This window comes from Kickxella alabastrina, assembly GCF_025024165.1.
Source record: "Kickxella alabastrina strain RSA 675 chromosome Unknown BX661scaffold_19, whole genome shotgun sequence".
Lineage (NCBI taxonomy): Eukaryota > Fungi > Kickxellomycota > Kickxellomycetes > Kickxellales > Kickxellaceae > Kickxella > Kickxella alabastrina.
The window spans coordinates 45,930-70,069 of NW_026251490.1; the positions used below are offsets into that span (position 1 = coordinate 45,930).

General features: G+C 47.5%; 7 protein-coding genes across 7 annotated transcripts; 2 read left to right on the plus strand and 5 right to left on the minus strand.

Annotated features, from left to right (window-relative positions):
- Positions 1-3,203: 3,203 nt before the first annotated feature.
- Positions 3,204-5,974, minus strand: BX661DRAFT_185662 (putative vacuolar protein 8). Its single transcript, XM_051536837.1, has 3 exons — positions 5,746-5,974; positions 5,445-5,528; positions 3,204-5,322 (listed from the first exon to the last, which is right to left on the minus strand). The coding sequence occupies exons 1-3, from the start codon at positions 5,798-5,800 to the stop codon at positions 3,647-3,649; spliced, it is 1,815 nt and encodes a 604-aa protein (XP_051389983.1). The 5' UTR covers positions 5,801-5,974; the 3' UTR covers positions 3,204-3,646.
- A 2,734-nt stretch (positions 5,975-8,708) lies between these two features.
- Positions 8,709-10,751, minus strand: BX661DRAFT_145012 (Not1 N-terminal domain, CCR4-Not complex component-domain-containing protein; the record flags this gene model as incomplete). The annotated part of the gene is made up of 2 exons (XM_051533085.1): positions 8,709-9,357; positions 9,886-10,751. The coding sequence occupies 2 exons, from the start codon at positions 10,749-10,751 to the stop codon at positions 8,709-8,711; spliced, it is 1,515 nt and encodes a 504-aa protein (XP_051389984.1).
- A 2,312-nt stretch (positions 10,752-13,063) lies between these two features.
- Positions 13,064-13,990, plus strand: BX661DRAFT_199767 (uncharacterized protein; the record flags this gene model as incomplete). The annotated part of the gene is made up of 1 exon (XM_051538353.1): positions 13,064-13,990. The coding sequence occupies one exon, from the start codon at positions 13,064-13,066 to the stop codon at positions 13,988-13,990; it is 927 nt and encodes a 308-aa protein (XP_051389985.1).
- An 81-nt stretch (positions 13,991-14,071) lies between these two features.
- BX661DRAFT_185669 (P-loop containing nucleoside triphosphate hydrolase protein) lies at positions 14,072-15,990 on the minus strand. Its single transcript, XM_051536838.1, has 2 exons — positions 14,280-15,990; positions 14,072-14,253 (listed from the first exon to the last, which is right to left on the minus strand). The coding sequence occupies exons 1-2, from the start codon at positions 15,864-15,866 to the stop codon at positions 14,119-14,121; spliced, it is 1,722 nt and encodes a 573-aa protein (XP_051389986.1). The 5' UTR covers positions 15,867-15,990; the 3' UTR covers positions 14,072-14,118.
- A 3,388-nt stretch (positions 15,991-19,378) lies between these two features.
- Positions 19,379-20,272, minus strand: BX661DRAFT_185671 (snare region anchored in the vesicle membrane C-terminus-domain-containing protein). The gene has a single exon (XM_051536839.1). It carries the CDS (start codon positions 20,172-20,174, stop codon positions 19,476-19,478), a length of 699 nt encoding a protein of 232 aa, XP_051389987.1. The 5' UTR covers positions 20,175-20,272; the 3' UTR covers positions 19,379-19,475.
- A 624-nt stretch (positions 20,273-20,896) lies between these two features.
- BX661DRAFT_185673 (uncharacterized protein) lies at positions 20,897-21,905 on the plus strand. Its single transcript, XM_051536840.1, has one exon. It carries the CDS (start codon positions 21,018-21,020, stop codon positions 21,840-21,842), a length of 825 nt encoding a protein of 274 aa, XP_051389988.1. The 5' UTR covers positions 20,897-21,017; the 3' UTR covers positions 21,843-21,905.
- On the minus strand, positions 21,906-23,528 carry BX661DRAFT_185674 (Spc98 family-domain-containing protein). Its single transcript, XM_051536841.1, has one exon. It carries the CDS (start codon positions 23,506-23,508, stop codon positions 21,934-21,936), a length of 1,575 nt encoding a protein of 524 aa, XP_051389989.1. The 5' UTR covers positions 23,509-23,528; the 3' UTR covers positions 21,906-21,933.
- Positions 23,529-24,140: the final 612 nt, after the last annotated feature.

Genomic DNA, 24,140 nt, shown 5'->3' on the forward strand with positions numbered 1-24,140 from the left:
GTACGTTCTGTCGCTACCCCACGGGTGTGTCCGCTCAACGGCACTATTTGGACCACTCACGACCATGTCGTAACCGGGGTCCTGATCTCCACGACTGAGATCATTGTCGACATTATTCGAGGTGGTCAACGGCGGATGCTGTTGCTCCGGTTGCCCTTGAGCCTGTGAGTCGTTCTTGATCCACGACATTTTCCACATCTTCTTCAAAATAAGCTTGGGACTAAGTGGCATAAACAAATAAAGTAAGTCCGATTAGCCGATGATGGACGATCGATTAGCAGAGAGATTTGTTGATTGGCATGTGCTTGGGAACGATCGTTGCGAGGATAACCTGACGTGTAGCGCAGGAAAATCGGGATAAGCAAGATAATAATAGAGTGGATGTGATGCGTGAGTGCAAATGGAAGAGAAGCAAAGATGAGAAGACACAGGTTGGCTATTGCCAAGCTGCAGTTGTTTGCGGAATAATAGAATAGTTTGTTTGATGTGTTATTTCCCCGATGATTGAACGGCCAGCAACTACACTTCATTGCGCATCCAATTGAGTGTGGAGTAAGGAGGAAAAGGGGGAGGGGAGTGTGTAAAAGGGAGAGAGGCGAGAGAGAGAAACACAGATGGGGAAGAGTGGTGTGGATGGACAAAAAAACACTGGTATGCGGAGAAGGATAAAAAACAGAAGATAAAAATGGCAGAAAGAAAAGGTTTTGCTTGTCCCGCGTTATGCGTTTCTTATATTCATGTTGGTTTACCTAGTTGGGGGATTCTATTGCGGAGTAAAAAGAACGATCGAGTGTGGCGTTAGTGTCTGTATATGCTATTGTGCTTGTATTTCTGTTTTTTAGCCGCCTTTTGGATGGAATTGGGGAAGGGAGATATTTCTGGACGTCAAAGTATTGAGGCATTGGAAAACTGTAGTTGTGATAGGGAAGAGGCATTCGCCCATCATTTAATACAGATTAAAAAGAGTGAAATATTATTGCAATTTCGTTTGTGTACAGAGTGACATGCGCATGTATGAGTAGATTGCGCACTGTACGAAAACAATTGGCATGTCATATGGCCCCTGTGCGTTTTCCCCCTCTTTGGGCTTGATTGCATAGGGTCTGGATGTTTGGTAATTTTTTGCGTCATCAATCCGTCATGTCATTTTTTATCTCTGTGCGGAGAGCATCGCAGGATAAAACTGTGGAGAAATACAAAAAAAGGAGACGGGGAAATAAAAGTTGAGCAATTTTAAAGTGCAGCAAATATAATGTGAATTGTGCGCATGTGGACCACTAATGATTTCTCCCAAGTACTCTAAGCAGGGCCAGACCAAGAACATGCAAAAAAAATTGTCGCTTTGTTCATCACTGCAATCTGGGACCCCCCAAAGTGATAGTGCACTACTTTCAAGGACAAAAGTAATAATACCAAAAAGGGGCCTCAAATGCAAGAGATGGGGAGAGCGTTTTAAATCTTGCCTTTGCAAGATATTCTGAGATGGATAGAAATATATGGAATAAGATGTGCAATAACGCTATTGACTTACCCTAGCTAATATTTGCTTGTAACAGGGATGACCTTTGTTCAGATATAATAACAGAATGAAAACCCAATTAACAAAGTGACGAGGAAAAGAAGAAGGACATGTTCATTACATTTAGTTTGGCCCGAAATTTGGTCAAGCAAAAAAAAGACATGTTACACACAATGTCACTGGGGATAAGATAAAACCAATAGAGGTTGAGGAGGGGCTGGACGATTGGTGCCCACCACACAGCTCGCCAGTAACGGTGACACAAGAGGAATAAAATATAATGCACGAGGCTCGGTATGGCATTTGGGCGAACATACAAACAAATCAGATATGTTTTGCAAAAATTTCAGATGGTTTTTAGCGTAACCAAAAGTCAAATATTTGGGTCTTTTGTGTCTCGCGATGATTCCAGAGCTGATCAACACAAAAAAACCAACCAACATGCCGTTGAAATAAACTTTTTACGATCTGTTGAATCATTTATCTGGGGATCTTTGACGAGTGGTTGTTTCACGTTTCGCTTAACCAATGTTTTTATTTTTATTTTTAAAGTAAAATATATACAAAAATATCTATTACATCGCATCGTCTTGCGCTTTACCATCGAATATCTAAAGTTGCCAGCCAAAATGTGATAATAAAAAACACAAAATTAGTGAACAGTTCTCGCAGACATTTGAAAAAGCAAGGTTCTACGCGCACGCATATACATATATTTTTTGTGTCAGAAATTAATCAATAATCAACGAAATAAAGCTTGTAGCCATATTCTCATACGGCACTTCCTAAATTGTGATTTAATTTTCATCATTGTTTTATTTACAAAAAAATATAAACAGCAGAGCCGGTGGTCCCTTTTAAAAAGGTTTATTAAAAGCTATTGCATGTGTCCACTTACACATTATAAATGGATATCGGTGCCCATTGGTCGACAAATAAACCGCTAATTCATTTCAAGCTTCAGGGACTAAACAAGCCAACTACTATAACAAAATAAAACAAAATTGACTTTAAACAATTAGTACAAAAATGTACAAAAATAACATACTGTCTCATAAACAACAAAAAACAAGCGTTTGTTGGAAGGAATCAGACTTCTAAGGAAGGTCAGTATTAGCCAGCATCGGACACAGCGCAAAGCGTATGCCCTTCGGTGGAAACTGCGAATTTGAATAAATTTCATCAAGTCCCTCCAAAACAAAAACGCAAGTTACAACAATATAATCAAGGTGATACGCACCTTACCGTAACCCAAGAAAATGCACGCGCGCCCATGCTTTCACTTGATAGTTATACATTATAGAGTGCCTAAATCGAGATCCAAAAAATGATTGATATTAGCAAAAACGTTTTAAAGTGGAAAGCTCGCATATACAAAAAAAACATTTGGTTTTTTTGTGTGGGGTCAGAAGGTATACTGGCTAGTATAAGTAAAGCCCACAGCGAATGGGCCAGGATAAAGTCACCATGGTCGATAAGAAGTGGAATGAAGTTGAAGACATCACTCCCCACAACAATAAAAATACAAACGTAGGCACGCACAGTCGTACAGCAGTAGACAAGAAAGATGCAGAAGAAACGAACCTTTAACAAAGCATGTTTATTTAGAAAAAATAAGCAATATAAAATCAAAACAATTAAAAATACAAAAAAAACTGGCAAAGGGGCAAAAGTGGTAATGAAGATAGGAGAAGAAAGGAAGAAAGTGATGGCAACAACCGCCGGCCTTTGTATTTATACTGTTCCAACGCTCTTTTTTTGATTGCGAAATCGAGCACAACATAAAAGTGCGGAAAATTTTTCCATTGCTTTTTTTTGTTGATTTGATGCCGACTCGTTGTCGAGCCGATTTAAAAAATTATTTTATCCATCGCCTCAACGAATAAGCGCACATATGCGACTCGCAACATTCCAAAGGGTTCTTTGCGAGCGAGCGCACATACACGCGTACACGCACCAGCTCGGCTCCTCTGTGCGCAATAGTAGGCGGTACTCTAGGGCCCGGAACGCGTCCCCGGGCAGAAAATCGGATCAGACACGAAATTAAAGTGAAAAAGTAAAAAAATAAAACAACAGAGAAAAAATGCCAAAGTAAAAAATATGAGGAGGGAAGGGGAGAGGGCAATATTAGTAGTCCAGGCTGTGAACCATTGCCACGACGTCCTGAGCCAGGTTTTCCATGCGGTTGTAGATGTCGTCCTCGGCCTCATCGATATCGTCGCCGTCATCGTCACCAAAGGCCTCACCGTTGTCAAACACCCGACTAACACGCATCCCGGCGGAGCCATTGGCGCTGGCATACGCGCTGTGCCGCGCCTTGTCCTCGGGCACAGCACCCATGTCGGCAATCTTCTCGATGTTTTTGATTATCGACGGATGCCCTGTGACCAGGCGAATAAGCTCGGGGGACTCGCTCTCGAGCAGCATCATCACGGTCCAGATGGCCACAGACCGCAGGTGCGGGTCCATGCCCTCGTCGACAGCCAGGAACGATGCCAGATAGGATTGCATGCCGCCATCGGGCTTGTCCCACACCTCCACGAACCGGTCGCTGGCATCGCTGGCCTTGCAGGCGAGATTGCTGATGACAGCACATGCATTGTACTGCAGCTCGAATATCTGCGAATGGGCCAGCGGAATCAGGAGCTCGAGAAAGCCGCCGTCCATTATGTACGGGCACAGGGAGTCGTCGAGCACGAATACGCTCAGCGCAGTGATCATTTCGCTCAGGACAACGTCGCTAGTCTGTAGGTCGGTGATGACCACCTTCAGCTGCTCGAACAAGCCGGCCTCAGCAAAGGACGTCTTGTCCGCGTCGTTGTTGGCAACCAGGTTGCGCAGGGCGGATATGACGTGGCACTGGACCTCCTCGTTGCGCGACTGTGTGATCAGGCTGACGAGCCAGGACAGAATACCGGAGTTCAGGATGTGTACCTCGTTGTCTGGGTGGATCGATAAGTTGCGCAGGCAGGCGGACGCCGATATGACCAGCGGGTCGTATGTCGACTGCAGCAGGGGCAGCAGCGAGTCCAGGCCGCCCTTCTCGACAATCTGGATCTGGTACTGTTCGTCAGAGGCCAGGTTGCGCAGCGTCAGAATGGCCTGGCACTGCACCTTGGTTGTCGGCGCATCCATAAAGCGAATCAGGGCGTCCACCAGCGTCGGCTGCGTTTCCCACAGGAGCCCCCGACCGCTGTCGTCGACAGCAATGTTGCTTAGCGCCGTAGTTGCATAATACTGGAGCTCGGGGTCGTCGGACGCTAGCAGCTCCACGAGCACCGGCACGGAGCCGGCGGCAATCAGCTGCTGGCGGTGCTCCGCTGAGTGTGTCATGTTGAGCAGCGCGCCAGCGGCATTGCGCTGAACACGCACGTCCCGTGACCGCGCCAGTCTGGTCAGTGGCAGCAGCGCGCCGCTCTTGGCTATCCGCATCTTGTTCTCTTCGGCAGTGGCCAGGTTGGTGATGCACCCGACCGAGTTTATTTGCGCATCAATATTGGGCGACAGCATCTGGCGGATGAGCGGCTCCAGCCCGCCCATGCGCACAATCTGCAGCTTGTTCTCCATATTGACTGCCAGATTGCCCAGTGCTGCCGAGGCCCCGTGCTGGACGTCAATGTGTGGGGACTGCAGCAAGTACAGAATCGGCTCTACCGCCTCCCGAGACACTGGCCGCGTATCCATTTCTGATATTTCGCTGAATGCTGTGGCTGCTGAGAGTTGCAGGTGGTAGATGTCCGAGTACGCCAACGTCGACAGTGCCTTTAGCGGCTCGCCCTCGTAAAAGCTGACCGTTGCCCGCCCTATTGAGAGTGTGAGAAAAAAGGATACGTAAAAAAGCGTTTGTATATTAGTACAAGCCAATGTCGCTTGAGATGATTTCTCATACCAACGCTTGATGGCACCCAGTGTGGTGTGTACTTACGCTCAAAGAGCTCGACAAGCATGTTTACAGCCTGCCGCTCCTTGTCAGCCAGCAGAGGCTCGTCTTCGCGGTGCGCATTTTCTTCTACAGGTGATGTGGGTTCCGAAATAAATAAATAAAAACAATGTGGTTCAATTAGCAAGGAATTCCTATTCTGGGCTTAAAAATAAAGCTGAGTGGACTGCGCTTATTCTCTGGCCTTTTTTAGACCCCTCCCAAAAACGGTTTTCCCTCTCCCCCTGCCTCATTCCGCTTGGCACCTCTCCGAGTTCTTGCCCAAAAAAAGCTGAGCGACACTTACCATTTATGTGGCAGCATGGCAGTGCTGTCAAAATGCTGGAACATGTTGCTCCCATTCTGGATTTGGCGTAGATATAAAATGCGAAATATAAGCTATTGGAAAGAACGGAGTTTTGAAAATAAAAGTAGAAAGGGAAAAGGGAATTTATCACAAGTGTAATTTTATTATTGAAACTTTTTTGCTTGCAGAAAAAGAAGAAAAAAAGAAAAAAGCTGACGAATGGACAGACAAGCTGCCTCCGCATGCTTTATTTTTTTTTACAATGGTCGCATCCCAAATAGTAGGGGGAGCGGGGGGAATGGGGCATGGCATTTCGTTTTACACATTGGCGAAGTACTGCATTTTCTGCTGCTACTTTTATTATTTTTTATCCTGACTCGCGTTTCCTTGGTCTGTAGCCAGAAACAGTTTCAATTGAAGCTGTTACTCAGCTTGTTTTCTTTTGGTAGACCGACTGACCCCGTGAAAATATCGGCTTTTTTGCTGTGCAGCCACAGCCAACTTCCTACCCATTAAAATATCCCGAACTTCCGATTTTTTGTGCCCAAAGAGACACTATTTCTTCACTCGCCATCGCGCATTGCATGATCAGCTAAAATTGTGTGTATGGAGCTGCCAAGTACCTCCCAACCTTCCAAATTTGGGAACTGGGCGAAGAAAAATGGCGGCTGGTCACTTTGGTCGCCGCCACTTTTATTTTTTTTATGTCTTGCACACCAGCATTGCTTGGTCGATCAAAAATCGAATACCAGCCATTCCTTAACATATTTTTTTATTGGCAGCTGTCATACCCCATTCCGTATTTCATCATGCTCGGTAATTGTGCATCTCCACTTTTGCATTGTGTATTGTGTTTCTTTTCGTGTTGCAGCTTTATGCAAATGACATAACGCTTTGCGTCTTTTCATATGCCTTTATGCGCGTATGTGTGATCTTCAAATTAAGTCCTAATTGCTGCTGGTTGCAAATAGGGATAATGGTAGTGGCGACCTGCAGCAAGAAAGCAGAACGAAACAAAACAAAAAATTAACTACAGTACTACTAACAATGCGCAAGAATGAAATGGCTGAATAATGTCTTGAATATCATTCTGCACAAGTGCAGCTGCGTTGTTTTGCGTTTACAAGTCGCTGGTGATACAAATAAAGACAATCAGGGTAATATTGACAAATGCATAAAAAACCACGCTGATCTGGACACAACTAACACATGGACTCAATTCAAAAACGCAGATGAATCAACCCGCAATTAATTCGAAACAATGCTATTAAAGCACGTTCACCGCATACAACCTGGCACGCAAACAAACACTGTACACACACAACGCATGTACTCATATATTCTTGTTTCTTGTTTTTTTTTGTTTTTGGCTGTCGGTTATGTGAGCGTAAAATTTGGTCGTTTTTTTGGTTTATCGAAAAAAGTGGAAAAAAGAGTAGAAAAAAGAAAAAGGAAAAAAGAATTATACAAAAGTTTTTTTTCAAAAAAGTCGTGCTTTTTTTGGCAACCACATACGGACAAAAACAAAGTACAGGAGATAGAAGCCTCATATATCCCTCAGTCATTGAGACTCGGGTGGGTGTCGTTTAGACCTGGGTCTCAACAACCTTTGAGCGCTTACCGCTAATGGCAACAATAGACCTGCGGTAATAGATGCATCGGTCGGACATATTTATATCCATACCGGCCTCCATCTTGACATCCTCGTCGTTATCCGAGGAGCGCCCCCGCTTGGACACAAATTTTCTGTCGAAAGCAATAGACATGCTGCAATTATTCGGGTTATCCTGCGGAGCCGTTGCGGGTGCTGGTGACTGGTGCCCGTAGGCCATGCGCGCGTAGTTGGTGCTTGGCGCCACGTACAACGAGTGCGCTGCCATGCTTGAGTACTGGATGCTTGTTCCGTTCATGGTTGTAGAATGTCTGGTTTATGTGTGTGTGCGATCGGCTTGTGATAATATGAGTGCAAATAAAAAACAAGTGAGTTTTTTTTTGCTGAGGAAAAAAAGAGGGGAGGGGTGAATGAAAGTGAGTTTTTTTGTGATAAGGGCTGTTGACGATCGCGCAGATGAAATATGAAAGCTGCAGGTATGGCGTAGTGCGTAACTATAAAAGCGTAATGAAAAAATCGAAATCGAAAAATAAAAAGTGAAACACGAGTTGTAATGGTTGCTCGCCGACAAAGTAGAAAGGTATGAAAAATGGAAAAGAGCTATAAAAAAGAACAAACCGACAAGAGTGAGATGGAGTGGGGGAAAGATAGAAATATGGAAGAAAATGTGTCGTGCTTTATATATGCGCTAGCACGTATGCGCGCAATGAATCCAGGCCAAGGTGGCGGCCAAGCTAAAAACACCTAATTCGCCGCAGTTGCTGTCTATAAAGCAGACATTCATTGTGGCCCAAGCCATTGCCCGCTTAGGCCAGTCAGTCCCCGCTTATCCGTGTTGGCTGCCCCTTTTTTGTAAGGAATTTATATGCGTTGCTCTCTCCCCTTTTACAAAGCACACTGTGCAACAACAAAAAGGACAAAGGTAAATTCCAACGCTACTGTTCGTTTGTCTCCGCACACTTTTTACTGGCTGGCGTCGCCTTGGAATTTGGGGGCAGCTACGACTGGTGCCTTCCTTTTTCCTTTGGCTGACTGAGAGGGGCAGCGACCATTGGCTGGGCCCCGGCTTGATTTGTAGTTGGCTGGCCACATTGTTTTTGCTTGAATTGTTTGTGTACGTGGTCCAGCCCATTTCGTTTTCTTTTTTTCTCTCTCCAACTGCGCCAGATCAATTTGGCACAATAATCGGAAATAGATTAACGATTAATTTATTTATTTTCAACCCAACAAAAGGAGAACGGCGGAGCGCTGCTGCCACTGGTGGCTTATGCTGGAACAACAAGACGTTGCGCAACAATGCAAAAAACTACCAAGTCGTTTGGCCACCTGCACCGCTCGCCCGCCCGCCCGCTCACACAAGCTCAGTGTCCTCCAAGTACTGGTACTCAAAGCGGAACTCTGTCTTCCTGCGCTGGCACCACGCGCCCTCATAGTCAAAGTAGATGTACGTGCCCTGCTCGTAGTCGTCTGTGATGTCGCTAGGCTCCTCAAAGCGCTGGAACCAGGTCAGGTATTTTTTATGGAACCGCCACGACTGCCGGTTGAGCTCCTTGGCCGCCAAGTACTGCTGGTACGTGTTGGGCTGGTAGTAAAACGCAAAGAACAGCGTGTCCAGCTCAAGGTGCGACGCCATGCCGGGGTGCTCGATCACCGGCAGCGGTGTCTGCGGGTAGTAGCTTGGCGTGCTCGTCGGCGGCTGTGCGTGGAGCTTGGGTCGCTCCTGGTCGAGCAAACTCGGGATCCCTCGCAAGCTCAGGTCGACCATCTGGCGCTGCGCGTTGTACGCAGCCTCCTTCTTCGCCGAAAACTGGTACTTCGCCTTCATAAAAGTCGCCATCAGGTCAGCAAACGCGTCGGGCACTTCGCTGTCCTGGAACAACGTAAAGTACTTTGGCCGCTGCATCGGTGCTCGCGACTGGTCATCGGCCGGTGCCCGCTTTGTGCCAACGGGCGATGTGCTGGCCCGCGGCACGCTCGAAACAGCGGACGTAGGGGCAGCACTGTTAGCACTAGAAGCACTAGCCGCGCTAGCGGATGTCACTGGCGTCTCGATCACCTTTGCTGCCGATACTGGCTGCGCAGAGTTTGGTGGCACGCTTACTGACACGCCCTTGTCAGCCGACACTGATGTTGATACCGACGCCGCCACCGCAGCCGCAGCAGAAGAGGCCATGGAAGACAGAATGCGAGGTGAGACTATGTCCATCGCGCTGTTGTTTGCTGAGAGAATGGACGCCTGTTTTTGTGTTGCTGTCGACGCGGGTGTCGTGTGCTGACTGGCGATGGCTGCCCATGGCTGGGCTAGCGCATGAGAAACGCCCGTCGTTGTCCCTGGTCGCGATGGACTCAATACGCTCTCCTTCATCTCCGACCACGCGTTCCTGGACTCAACTGGCGCCGGCTGCAGCGTCGAGGGCTGTGGCATGATAATGGTGGCGGTGCCTATAGATGACGCGGGATACCCTGACGAATGCGATCCTGACGTGGCAGGCCTAGTTGTACTTGTGCTCTTACTGCTGACCACCGACCTCGCTGTTGTCGGCGGCTCAGCGGTTGACGTTTGGGATAGCGTGTCTCTGTCGCCCATGAAGCTATTAGAGTCGCCTTCGTCATCGTCATCATCGTCATCGCTGCCGCTGCCGCTTCGAGATCCGCTGCGGGACGAGTCATCATCGCCGGGTATTGCAAACAACGCGTCGTCGTCATTCAGCGGTAACTCGTCGTAAATGAACTCATCCTCGACAAACTCCTCATCCTCATTCTGCTCCACATAATAATTTACATCCTCCTGGATCCGCTGAACCTGTTCTGTCGATAAGCTCTCGTTCTCCAGTAGCCGCTGTATCCGTTCCAAGCACCAAATGTGGTGCTTGTGGCGCTCGACACGCTCATGCAACTCGGTCAACCGGTCGACCTTGCCCGCGTCGCGCCGCTTCTTTCCCAAGGACCCCTCGATGGTCTCGGCAGTTGCTTCTAAAACGTCAATTTGTGTCGATAGCGCGTCAACAGAGTCGACCAACCAGTTACACAAGTCTAGTTTCTCCTTCTCCTTGGGGTCTAGCTTTGTCGATTGCAACAAGCCCTCTTTAGAGTACGCCTTCGTCTTCATCTCCTTCTCAATCGCTTTAAACTTCTCCATCTGCTTTTCGATGAGTTTCCGGTGGTGAAGCAGGTCCTGCTTGTCCTTGATCTCGTTGCTCTGGATCCATGTTTTAATCTGGTCCCGCAGCCGCTGCAGTTTCTTGATCTCCTTCTTCAAGTCTGTCTCATACTTCTCCTTTTGGCTGGCATTCGACGCATTCAAAACCTTATCATAACAGTCCTCAAACTCCTCGATCCCCTCGGCAACCTTTTTGAACACCCGTTCGATTTCAGCCTGGACTTTTCGCGACATTGGTTCTGAGTAGACGGAGCGCTTTAAGAGGGATAATAAGATGAGAGTGGTATCGGCCTGTTGCTGAAATAATAAGTGTTGCTCTACAGAGGGCACAATATGGTGTGTGTATAGAATTGCCGAGGTTTTTGAATTAGCAAGTTCAGTAGGGAGAAACAAAAAGCGCCCAATACTTGAAACGACCAAAATTAAAGCAGCATGTATGTTGTGTGCAGCTGCAACATACAAGACTACCAGCTACTGTGGCTTTCCAGTTTGAGTTTTGTAAAGTTGAAGTTGGAATTTGAATTGAGGCTGTGAATTCGCAGATGAGTTACATTCCGTTTGGCCACAGAAAAAACGCCCACCACTCGAATTACAGCGCCGTATGCGCCAAGCCAATATTACAGCACGCAGTCAACTCTGCCACACCACGCGAAAAGCTGCATTTGAATCCAATGAACGTTGCCGAATTCAAGAAAGTGGTCGAATTATGCCTGTCCTTCTCATCTTTATGCGGAAAGAAAATGCGAGATTCTCGTTACAAAAAAGGGTGTACCTTGTGAGTAGTTAGAGTAAAAAGAGCGCTAAGGAATTGCAATAAAGCGACTGTTTGAAATCAGCAATAGCAATCTCAATTGAAGAACTCGAAAGTAAATATTTAACGATAATAAAAGATAGGATGAAAAAGTGTCGAAAAAATTTTGAGCAATATTTTTCTTCGAAAATACTCTTCCCTCGTCAAGCCAAAATACCATTTGACAAGAAAAATGTGTGCAAATCCAGCCCTCACAAGGTTGTGATAGAAACCTTTTAGAAAACCCCCGTGCATATAAGTAAATGAAAGCGATGATTTTAGTGGAAAGTAAAACCTTTTAATCGGCTGCCTCGAGATTAGTATCAGTGGAGGGCTTGAGCTTGAATGTATAATTTTGTTCAAGCTGTTGCAGAGATAGCTGTCGCTGGGGCCCTGGATATGAGTTGATTCCTTTGACTCCGCACTCATCCTTTTTTGTTAAATTAGCTGTCGGCTGTCACTGCGATCTCGGTGGAAGAAGAGGCGGAAGAATCAGCAGCAGAAGTGCGTTGGAACTGTTTAGGGCGGCCTAGGTTTTTGGAATGCCAAAAAGTTATGAGACGTCGATTGGCTCACATCCGAGACTGAAAGTTGCTGCTCCCACTGCTGTCTGTCCAATGCGTCGTGTTTCTCCTACTGCCAGATCTTGCGCTGTGCCTTGCCCTTTGACCATCCATACTTGACGCTGTAAGTCCCGATTATGTTGGCTGACAGGGAACCAACAGGCTGCGGCACATCAGTTGCAGTGTCGCCATCCATGCATTTGGGCTTGGGCTTGCAGTTGGCCTTGCCGACTTCGTGTGAATTGGGCACCCAGTAATGGTTTTCCATCTCGGAATAGCATTCCAGGCAGAACTTGGCGCCCTTCCTAAAGTCGCTTGAAGATCACATACGTTTGAGAGTGTTGCGCCTGCTGGGGTCAATGAACACAGCGCGTTTGATCCAGCTGAGGATGTCTTTCCGCGTCAAATCGTCTATGTAAGGGAACTGACTGCCCTGCTTCTTCCGCTTTTGTTTTTTGACACATTTTTTTGGCATCAGCAGCTGTCCCGGCGTCATCAGTCTTCCAGATTTGCTTGCGGTTTTGGGGGCTTGCTTTGACAGCAGGCTGAACGGTGGGCTTAGCGGCAGACTGAGCGGCAACCCAGTATTATTTTTTAGTATTTTTTGAATAAAAATTTCAATAAAACGAATGTGACGAAAAAAGGGGTTAGCCCATATTAAAAAGCGTGACCTCTTTTGGAGCCTTGGTCTGATCAGATTCGTCGATTTAAACGTTGGAAAAGTAGAGAAATAAAACGACTCCTGTCAACCATGCAGAGGCAAAGCGACGACTAATTTCCATCACTTTTGGTGTGGTAAAATGTTGACCTTGTTTTTTTAGCGCCAGACATCTTTGCCGCGCCTCATCGTTCGGATATTTAATTTGTGCGTTCTTCTACTCTCTTCGTAACTGTTGTTATTTTTGCGAGGATACTTTGTGCACCAAGGTCAGCCGATGTTCAACTTTTAGGCTATTCTTCCAAAAGGCTTGTCTTGTGTCTGCATTATAATTGAAAGTGCGCCGAAAATCAACACTCCGCCCCCATTCCCTCTTTATATAAAGATACGATCAAAGACGCTACAAAGCACTCTTTGGCTTGCCTGGCTTGAAGTGCAGCTTTGTCAACAGTTGGTCGCGAGTAAACTATGCTTTTGCGCACCTTTTGCCTTATTACTTTTTCCCTCCACCGGATTTTGCACGTTTATAGCACTAATGAAGCTTCGCATAGGTTTGGGGAATGGCAAGGTTGCAGAGGTCAAATTCAACGAGTACCACACGACATACGGCGAGCTCCGAACTCAGCTTGCAAATTATGTGCCGTTTGATGTTGACTCGCTGATAATATGGATGGGACACCCACCGGTGGCTTTGGAATATCCTGCTGGCACTATGATTATAAACACGGCCTTTACCAGTGACGCTGAGCTGTTTGTATCAGAGAGGGAGTGGCACTGGGCCCCGATGAAAGAAAGTACTGCCAGCCATGGGGATAGTGCGCCAAATGCATATTGCAACAAGTGTGGAAGCACCAATATTGGCTATGGAAGCCACCCCGCGCACAGCAAGCCCAAGGAAGCACACAAGGAGCCGAGTGCGCTGAGCTTTCCACATCACAACAGCAGTATTCCCAGCATCCCCGTTAAGAACAGCGGTTACTTGGTTGAACGCAAGGTGCCGGGGGACAACAGCTGCCTCTTCCAATGTCTAGTAAAATGCCTCGGGCTGGCTAACCTAACGGTTGAAGACTTGCGGGCCACGGTATGCCAAATGATAAATGATGATCCCTACACATACAACGAGGCTATTTTGGAAAAAACCCCCCAAGAGTACTGCCGCTGGATCTTGCAGCCGACCAGCTGGGGCGGCGGAATCGAAATGGCACTAATAAGCTCGAGGTTTCATGTGGAGATTTGCTCCATAGATATGAGCACCTTGCGAGTCGACAGGTTCGGCGAGGGCAGATACTTCCGCAGGGTCGTTTTGCTGTACAGCGGAAGTCACTACAACTACGCTGCGCTTGCTGCCAGTCCGGGGGACCCTGCAGAGTTTGACCAGACTATGTTTGAAATTGGTGTTGGCATGGATGTCGACAGCTCGTTTTTGACTATGGCGGTAGAGCTAGCCCGCCTCCTGCGCTAAGAAATTCGCATTGTACAGAGTCCTCAGTCGGGTTGCGTTTGCATTTGTGTTTATGTTAATTTTAATTTTAATAATGTATTTATGTTTATCCAGTTGAGAAAAAGGGTTGGGTTATGAACGCCAAATGGTTACTCGGCTACAGCAGTGGCGGCAGCAGTAGCGGCAGCATTAGTAGAGGCTGTCCCAGATGAGGGCTTGGCAACCCTGAGGATCTTACCGATGGCAATAGTATTACCCTCGTCACGCAGAGTGAAGCGGCCAAGCTGGGGAAGTCAGTGTACTTTTCAACGCAAATGGCCCTGTTGGTCTCAATGCGGACAATGCACGACTCGTTGGTTTTGACAAAAGCAGGCGGCACCTTGCTCTTCAGACCCTTCTTCAACTTGTGCAGCAGCTTGGTGATAGTGACCTCCTCGATGGCCGAATGAACATGCAGGACGGACTTGTAGCCGGCAGTGATAATGTTCCTCGCATCCAAAATGCTTATCTGCGCCTCAAAGGCGCGAGTGCTGTGGCAAGGGTGCTTGGTGTCAGTGATCACGTAGCCGGGCTGAACAGCGTCCTCGTCGATACCACGCAGCTTGATGCGCACATTGTCTCCGCAGATCGCCGTTTGCACTTCCGACTCGTTCTCGCCATAGATGGTGCTGATCTCGCACACGCGCTTGTCGGGCATAATGACAACCTTCTGGTTGACCTTGATGTGACCCGAGTCAACTTTGCCCGAGACGATAGTGCCCATGTCCTTGTACTTCTCGCTGATGGCGATGCGCAGAGGTCCGTTGATCTTGCGCTCAATGGTCTGCAGGCCGTCGAGATGCTCAAGCAGCGAGGGTCCGCTATACCAGGGGCAGTTGGCGGGAGCGACGCGGTCCTTAACACCAGCGCCGGTGTAGCCAGAGATGGGCAAAAATATGAGGTCGGCCTTGGGATAGCCGGCTCTCTTGAGGAAGGGAAGAAGCTTGGCTATAATTTCATCATAGCGTTCCTTGCTCCAATTGACGGTCGGGTCGTCCATCTTGTTAATAGCCACAATCAAGCAGCGCACGCCGGCTGCCTTTGCCAAATATGCGTGTTCCTGGGTCTGGCCTCCACGGTCGAATCCGGTTTCAAACTCACCCTTGCGCGCCGAGATGACCAACACGCCGCAATCAGCCTGTGAGGCACCCCCCAACATGCTGGGAACAAAGTTCTTGTGGCCGGGTGCGTCCAAAATGGTATAGCGGCGCTTGCTGGTCTCAAAGAAGGCACGACCACACTCGACTGTCTTGCCCTTGGCGCGCTCCTCCTGGTTGGTATCCAGAGCCCAGGACAAGTACCACGACTCGCGACCGCACTCCTTGGCCTCGCGCTCGTATTTCTCCATGGTACGCTTATCAACCATATCAGTCAAGAAAAGAATGTTGCCACCAAGCGTGGATTTTCCGGCGTCAACATGGCCCATGAAAATGACGTTGATGTGCTCCTTGAAGTGCTCATCCAAAAGCACATCGTCGTCAACCTCGAGGGTCTCAACAATTGGCTCGAGTGCGGCGGGTGCGGGTGCAGAAACGGGAGTGGCAGCAGGGGTAGGGGTGGGCACTGTGACGGGTGCGGCTGCGGCTGCGGCTGCGGCTGCGGGTGCAGGGGCGGGTGCAGGGGCGGCACCGCCAATGCTGATAGACATAGCTTTGGGTGCAGCAGCGGCAGGGGCCGCTGCTGGTGCCGGGGTAGCAGCAGCTGGCTTGGGCCCAAGAGCCCTGGGCACAAATGCCGGGGCCTTGGCGTTAAAAGTGGGCCTGAACTCCTTAGCCTTGACGCTCAAGGAAAGGCCTGCAGTGTTTTTGGTAATATCGCTGACTTGACTAGCGGCCGGGATTTCAGAGTTGTCTGACATTGCACGAGATTTATGACAAAAGATTCTAGATTGAAAAGAAATTAAATAGCAGAATTGAAATTCTTATAAAACGAAAGAAAATTGAATGTCTTTCAAATTAAGCAAATGCGTTTGCAGGGCAAAAGAAAAATTTTAATCCTTAAAGTCTGCTTGAACGGATGCCCAAAAGAAAAAAGCTGGCCAATAAGGTGTGCGGATTATTTGGCTTCAGCAAAACTGCACAAAAAATTGTATTTTTGAAGCTGAACATGATTTTTGACATGGTAAAATTTTCAAAATGTGTGTCGCAGCCACTTTTAGTTGTAGCTATCCAAATTACCGGATCATACGGGTGTTTGTAAAACCCTTGGGCGTCCCACACAATAAAATAAATGCATTTGCCTGCAGTCGAAACTAGTTATTTTTTAAATCGAAACCAAGTATAGGTGTTTATTTATCAAGTTTCAACGAGGACAAGCGTATGGTGACCAAAAGACCAGTTATCACAATTTTTTCTTGCACCTTTCCAAATAACTAAAGCTTTAAAACACAACACCAAAAGACCAGCCATTTGTTAACGACAACGACAACAAATAAGCACAAAAAGTAGCAGCAAAACTAACAAATTACAGCAACCTTTTAGAGCCCATAGCCTAGTTCTCTACACATACTATATTTGAAAATTCACCAGACTAATACTGTCCGCCCAGTATTCTAGCTTTTCCGCTGCATTACCACCCGCTCAACATGCCAATGAATAAGTATAGAAGCCAGCCAGCCCACCAAAAAATTAGTCCCAAAATGTACATTTTTCTTGTTCTCGCATCTAAACAAGTTGAAAAGTCGTAAAACAAGGGAAAAGAGAAAAAAAAGAAAAATGTGAATAAGATGTGAACAACAGAAGGAAAAATATAAAAATATAAAAAGAGAAAGAAAACGTGTACAGATGGCAAATTCTGCGAAAATAATTAATATGAGAAATGTGAGCGCCAGTCTAAGAGGAAAGAGGTGATGAGCATAGATTTTAGGCGCTGCAGGAAAGAAATATCGGTGGTAAGCAAAGCAGCGAGTACTTACAATAATATTAGAAATTTTATATATTGCAGGAGCGCGAGTCTCCGAGCAATATATAAACCAAAGTTTGCCAGGGTTGCAAAGATACGCCTTTCTCGCAACCCACGGCATGGTTATGTACTGCATAGCTGTTGAGATTTACTCACAAGGAGCATACTTCAACTAGAAATAGAACTAATGCCAATACAGCAGAGCAAACCTTTCTCAAAGGGAAGGTAAAGGTTCAAGCTGTTATTGTTGGTAAGGGGGTGGCATCAAATAAATCCTAAAAAAGCTGCAATCTGAGACTAATATTAAAAGCACTAGCAAAATCAATTGCTGCTGCTTGGGGACGCCGAGAGAAATAACCGCTGAGAATGTACGCTAAACTTATCAGCTGAACCAAATGCAAAAAGCCGAAAGCAAATCCAGCATGAGTGCACACCAAGAGCAAATGCCAATGTAAAGCGCGTGCTGACGATGTGTGTTATTGAAACCAAGCGGGCTGCATAGTAAACTCCAAGATCATCTTCATTGTCATTGTCGCCACTGCCGTCGTTCTTATCTACGTAGGCATAGTCTAAAAAACAACAAACTGTACAAAGTAATTCAAAAAATAGAGTTAGTTTGAGGTCTGAAGGGAAAATGTGGGCGAGCAAATCTATAATGCAAATGTGTCGTGCTCTATAAAAATGTGGGTCTAAATCGATATATTCAAGTCTTAAAAATTACTTTTCAAACTGAAAAAGGGGGCAGCGCTGTAAACACCATGGTATTTCTTGATGTCAGCCAGCAATAACAGAAATGTGTATAGTGGCCATGAGGGCGATCTTGATTCTTAAAAAGAGAAGGTAGTGGCTTGAAATCTGTGTTGGGCACCACACAAATGCCCTCAGAAATAAGAAGTCCCTGCCACACCAAAAGAGCAGAGACTGGCAATATTGATGTTGTTAGTGCAGGACTGGCGTCAAACAAATGCAATAAAAAGCTGACTCAATGTAGATACACGTTAAAAGACATTCTCGGTGGCAGGGGTACTCCAGAGGTGGTTGTCAGTGAAAGGAGTGTGCCAGAAATGGTGGTCAAGACTACTGTTTGTCAACCATGGTGGGTGTTGCATGTGCATTTTAAAAGAAAAATATTGGATATATAAAAGCGTGCAGATATTAAAAACTAGGAGTTGGGCATTGCGTGAAAATAATTGTTGTATATGAAGAGAATATTGGAAGGGGTGTGAGGAACTTTTTTACTGGGGCCAACACACCTTATATATAAATTCGCAACCATCTGTTTTCCCTCTCTTTTTAACCAAAATTGTGTTCCCCCTCTTCATTTCTCCAGCCAAACACAAAAAGTACCAACATCCATAATGTGCTAAGCGGAATTTTTGCATTTTCTGCACATATTGCCATTTTTTCGGCAGACAGACAAACAAGCAAATCCAAAGCGAGGCTGTTATCATGTTTGGCACTGCTTAAAATGTAATTTGCAATGGCTTGGGGTGGCTTAATATCCTTTTGAAGTTCATTTGCGCACAAGCTGTCTGCCTTCTATTGCTTTCCGTTTTCTTCCGTTGTCAAAGTTCCAATTTTTGTTTTCACCCAACGACGATGATTGTACTACTGATGTGCGAAAGAAAGCATTCTCATTTATTCATATCTGTAAATAAGCTTGTTTCATATCAATTTGGACAGGCTTGTTTGCCTTCTTCCTGGCCTTTTCTCCACGCGGAAGCATGTTCATATTTTTTAATTGGCTCAGCATTTGTTTTATTTACAGTTACTTGTGTCCGGTTGCCAATCACATAAAGTTGTTTATAACCATTGTTTATTTTTCATCAATGGGTTCTCAAATGAAACATACCGAGCTGGGTCACTGTGATTCAAAATATTGGTTATTTGTTGAGGCTTAATATATGCATGCACAGCACTTTCCGAATAAAAGCGCTCTGCACAATGGTGAGTGTAACTGGCAATGACAGTGTATGCGGTGGTTGCTGGAGTTGTAGCTGTAGTTTACATAAGTTTGCTATGGAATAATTTTTACTTTCGCATGCAAAGGCTTGGAGTTGAAGCCCACTGTGACATTAAATCGCAAAAGCGGTGCGGTGCAACAAAAAACCACGTTTGCACATGCACCTAGATCGTTGGCCGTGTTCAAATTAAAATTCACTGTGCATATATTTCCCCTGCTATATTTGGTGAGAAACGCTGAGAACCAGACACATTTAACAAACGCCGATAATAATAGACAGCTTGAGCACGCTCATAAATACATGATCGCTAGGCCGATATCGATGTTTCTAAATACATTGATTAAATATTGCCATTTTGACTGGATTATGAATTGAACTACCATTAAGTTAAATCTATGTGCTTTTTATTGTGAATAGCGAGAAGGCCAACAAATATAATTTAATTATCAATCCAGCTGTGATGATTATAATTAGTTTGGCAATGTACCAAAGTATCAAGCAGTATATTTAATAATAATCCAGCATTCGCTGATAAAAAGAAAGTCCAACTTTACATAGTATTTTAGCAGTCAGAAATTAGCAATTTGTATTTATAAAAAAATTTAGCGGACAATCTTAATATAAAGAACGAGAAGAACAAGGGCAACACCAATAACAATAATTCCAGTAGTGATCATCTTGTTTGTCATAAGTCTGCGCGTCATAGTTCTGAGTGTGCGTTGGGAGCTGTCAACATGGGAGTCAGCTTGCATTAACATATCACGAGTGTTGACAATCTGCTCGCGCTGTGAGCGCAAGTCATTGAGAATACTTGCACCAACAGACTCTGTCTCAATGCCAATTCTGTGACTATCCTGCAGGCGCTGACTTCCTCTAGCCAATCGCTCGTTTCCCGACAACAGGCGGGTCCTCTGGTCGCCATCAAGGCCACCAAACATGTCGCCCGAGTTAGCTAGCGGGCTAGCGGCGGCGTCCCCAAGCAGTGCGCGCCGGTTTGACTCGTGGTTGCCGAGACCCTGGGCGACACGCTTTGCATCGAGTTTTAGTTTGTTCACCTCTGATTTGTACTGGCGAATACGTGGGGCAGCACGGTTGCGCGCAGGACCGGGAAGCGAGAGCAATTCAACTTCCAATTGCTCTGCAAGCTCGTAGGCCTCGGTCAACTCGCGTTCGGTGATTTGCAGGGCGCTGCGGCGCTCCTGGCCAACAAGGTCGGGCAAAGTGATATCGAGGCGTTGGCGGATTGAGGCTATTAGGCCAGCATACTCCGTTTCGTAATTGTCAAATAAATCGGAAGACATTATAATTTAGATTAGGTGCAAATGCGCAAAATTGGGGGGGGGAGGGTCGATAAACTAATACAAAAAAGAGTATTAAAATTCAAAAAGCGGATAAAAAAGAGAAAAAATGAGGGCGAGAAGATCCCGCTTTGTAACGTCATCACTTGACCGTTTTTAAAAAAAGGCATGATTAATGAATTAGCCAGCTGATTTGGCAGACAGCAGTAACAAAAAGTCGCATCTTGAGCTGTTTGTTGGAATTATATTGCGGCTTGATAAAGCTCTGGCTAGTGTGAAGATGCAAAATGCTTGAGTGGGTCGCATTCAGTCCTAATGACAAAGAGTACATTTATCTCTAATACAATCAGTAGAAAAAGAGCTTTGTGGCATTTTTGCAGATTGATACACCCTACCATCACCACCACATGTTGGTTTTTTTTATTAATTTATAATAATTGCAATATGTTAACTGTGGTCATACATCTAAGGTTTTAGAAACGTTATGTTCTATTTGCCACGTATTCAACCCCACCTTTTATGAATTGTCCTACCATAGATGTGTGAAATAAACATTTCGCTACCAGCTTGGTAAAAAAAAGATTTTATGATGGATTGTCATATTTGTATTAGCGAAAAAATGTAAATCACCATCTAATATCCGTATAATGTGCAAACAAATGTTATTTGGGGTCTTTGTTGACTGCGCAATTTTTTATTCTTTTCTCTTTTATTCTTCACAATATCTACTAGACACATACACCTTTCAATTTAATCCGTTCAAAAACCCATTTTCCTTTTTTTACAGTACTCCAAACCGTCTCCCACTTTAATTACCACTATTTTTAACCTATTTTTAACTCAAAAATGATGCTTAAGCTCTCCACTCCCATGCTGGCCTTGGCCGCCCTGGCCACCGTTAACGCTCGGCCCGTTGTTTTCCGCGGAGAGACTTACACGTCGGATATCGTCCGTATTATAAATGACGTTGCCGATATATTTTTAGTTAATGATTCCGAATTCAACCCACTTTACACGCCAATAATTGACGTTGTGATTGAGCTTGCCTCCGCTAAAGACCAGTCCAACCAAGAGAGGGTCATTTCCTCAATGTTTGTGTCGCTCGATGCTAACAACAACCCCGAGGCTGCGTCTCAATTGGTTGCGGATGCTGTTAACTTGTTTGACGGCCTTGAGGAACAACCCACCGAGATTGTTGGTCTGTACAGCTCGCTCACTTCGGTTCTGCATAAGCCCTCGGTTGCTAATGAAATGACTGCTATTTTTAGTGAGCTGATTGATTTTGTTGCCGGTTTGCGCAGTTTTATAGACAGACTTGATGAAAGCGAAATGGCTAGCGCGGAGGCCATTGAAGAGGATAGAGAATCCATCAAGACTCAGACTCAGACTCAGACTGAGACTGAAACCAAGACCAAGGCCACTGCCAACCCCGAGCTTGAGTCTGAGGTCAAGTCCATGGCTGAGTCCGCTGGCCAGGAGTCGACAAAGGAGCAGGAAGAGGAAAAGCTGGCGGAGGATAGCGAGGATGCATCGGTCAGTCACTCCAAGGTTTCTGGCATCAAGTCCAAGTCATCTGAGAGCTCGAGCTCGAGCACAGCAAGCACTGGCCACATTGCCACTGGTCTTCTGTCCGTTAGCGTCGTTGCCGGTATGATCGCCGCTCTTTTCTAAAAAGGTTTTCGTGATTTTTTATTTTAAATAAAAACATTTATTAAGTTTAAAGTAAAAAATAAACAAGATGTATTTGAGTTTGATATTATTATCAAGTCTTTGAGGCAGCATACGCACCGTTAAAGTCAATAGTAACAACCAAAAACTGCAAATCACTGGTATTATGCGACAACACGCGAATCAAATCGCGCACCTGTGTTCTAAACCTTGCGACCACAGTACTAACCCTCGAGGCATGCTCCCGAAACACCTCCCCATGTGCAATTGTTCCCTTATGCCCACCTCTAATCATAATCAAACGGTCCTCCACAGACATGCGTTTATCCACCACGGGCGGAACGCCAGCATTGGCGCGACTCGCCAGGGTGCGCTCCCCATGCAGCTCCTTCACCACCGAAACAAACTGGAAGGCCGTGGCAATAATGGACTCCAACTGGCGCTGGAACCCAAGCCCAGCGCTACCGCAGACAACCCCGTGAATGGTGCGCACGTACAAGTCATGAGCGTCGTTCCACCCGTCGACATCAATGTCATCAGCTTGTGTGGATGCGAGGAAGTGCGCCCAGGCGCCTTCGATGACGTTGAGGGAAATGTACCGCTGCACTTGGTGGAAGAACTGGATCATCTCGGACAAGGCTATGGTGCTTTCGCGTACCGCCCGGTGGACGACGTCGGCGACCTCAGCTGCTGGTGCCGCCGAGACATGGGTGTCCTTGCGGCGGTGCAGCTCGGCCGAGCGCTGCAGCGACCGCGCCTCGGTCATTTGCTGGCGCCACACTGCGCTGAGCGCATAGTCAATGCGCTTGAGCTTGAGCAAAAAGCGGCTGATCTCTGCGTACCGACCCAGCGTCTCTGCGTCAATAACGTGGGTGAGCGGGTCGTCCAGCGAGTACCTCAAGGATACGTTCTCCCAGGACTCAAGCACAGAGCTGCCCTCAGCCAAGGCATCGGCCTGGGGGTCATCCAGGGCGAGCACCAGCGAGGCCAGGTGCTCTGGTGGCTCGAACTGCGCATTCGATGAGCGCACGGCGCTGTCCAGCGCAGCAGACAAGTCGTGGGCCATGATCTGGCGCGGCGCACGCGCAATATGGCGGTCGAGCACCTCAAGCAGCGCCAGCGCAAAATCGCCCTGTTCGAACATCAGCAGCCGCCGTATAGCCGCCACATGGCGAGCAAGCCCAAAGCGGTCGCGCAACACAAGCATCAGCCGCGCATTAACAACGCCAGCCGCGCGGTAAACAAAGGCCTCGAGGCGGCGCGGGTCATCAGCCTCCTCGGCGGTGGGCTGCGGGGCATCTGAGCGCACCCAGTCGGCGTCCGCGCAGGACCCGCGGAGGAAAGCCAGGGAGCGACCAACTTGGAAGATCTTGCGCGTCAGCACGCGGTCGTAGTGCACCGGGATCATGTCGCGGACGACGCGGAAGCGCTTGGCCCAGGCGCGTGGCTCGGCGCTCTCGCGCACGAAAAACTCGGCATATGGGTCTTGCAGCTCGCCGGTGGTCACCCAGCGCACGAGGATGGCCGTGAACGGCGCCGATGCCGTGCGCAGTAGCCGGCGAGCAAACGCCTGGGTGAACGGGTCGCCGTCGTCAACCAGCTCGCTGATGGTCGACAGCAGGACGCCGCCGCCGGCGCCGCCGCGCACACCGGCGATGGCCTCGACCATCAGCCGCAGCCGCAGCCGCGCATCCGCCGTCCACCCCAGCACGCGCCGCAGCGTCGCGCCCTCGGCTGACTCGCCGGCCCGCAGCCCTCGCGGCACCTGCGCCACCCGCGCCTCGACATCCGCCACTACGGCAAAGTACACAGTCATTTCGGCGCGCAGCTCGGCGCTGAAGCTCTGCTCTGAGAGCTTCCCTGATGCATCCACCCATGCGATGTACTCCTGGACTGTGCGCGCCATTGCGCCGAGCTCGCAGATCGACGTGGCCATGGCGCGTGTGGGCCGGGAGAGCCGCAGGTCGGCGCGGATCACGTAGTTGCGCGAGCCGCTCCACCGGATGTACGTGCCGTCGATGCCTTGCATGACGTAGACGAGGTCGTGCACGAGGTCGGTCTCGTTGACGTCGTCGAATGTCGGCAGTGCGCGGTGCTGCAGCGCGCTGGGCTCGCCTGCAACAAACGATGCGTGGCTCTGTGGTTCGTCCACATGCATCGCGCCGCGGTCTATCTGCATTAGCATTGGTGCCGATACCGCCGGCGGTATTGCTGCAGGATACCCGCTCCTTGCACTGCGCTGTGTGCTTGCCGCATAAAACCCACTGCTGCTGCTATTGTTGCCGCCGATCCCAGCGCTGC

What these genes read in the sequence shown, in the direction of transcription:
- BX661DRAFT_185662 (XM_051536837.1), bottom strand. Translation starts at nt 5,800, where the DNA reads ATGGGAGCAACATGTTCCAGCATTTTGACAGCACTGCCATGCTGCCAC. An exon ending in GCCATGCTGCCACATAAATG is followed by an intron (nt 5,529 to 5,745) that starts GTAAGTGTCGCT and finishes CATCACCTGTAG; the next exon opens with AAGAAAATGCGCACCGCGAA. An exon ending in GCTTGTCGAGCTCTTTGAGC is followed by an intron (nt 5,323 to 5,444) that starts GTAAGTACACAC and finishes CACTCTCAATAG; the next exon opens with GGCGGGCAACGGTCAGCTTT.
- BX661DRAFT_185669 (XM_051536838.1), bottom strand. Translation starts at nt 15,866, where the DNA reads ATGTCAGACAACTCTGAAATCCCGGCCGCTAGTCAAGTCAGCGATATT. An exon ending in AGACCAACAGGGCCATTTGC is followed by an intron (nt 14,254 to 14,279) that starts GTTGAAAAGTAC and finishes TGACTTCCCCAG; the next exon opens with CTTGGCCGCTTCACTCTGCG.
- BX661DRAFT_185671 (XM_051536839.1), bottom strand. Translation starts at nt 20,174, where the DNA reads ATGTCTTCCGATTTATTTGACAATTACGAAACGGAGTATGCTGGCCTA.
- BX661DRAFT_185673 (XM_051536840.1), top strand. Translation starts at nt 21,018, where the DNA reads ATGATGCTTAAGCTCTCCACTCCCATGCTGGCCTTGGCCGCCCTGGCC.
- BX661DRAFT_185674 (XM_051536841.1), bottom strand. Translation starts at nt 23,508, where the DNA reads ATGGTCGAGGCCATCGCCGGTGTGCGCGGCGGCGCCGGCGGCGGCGTC.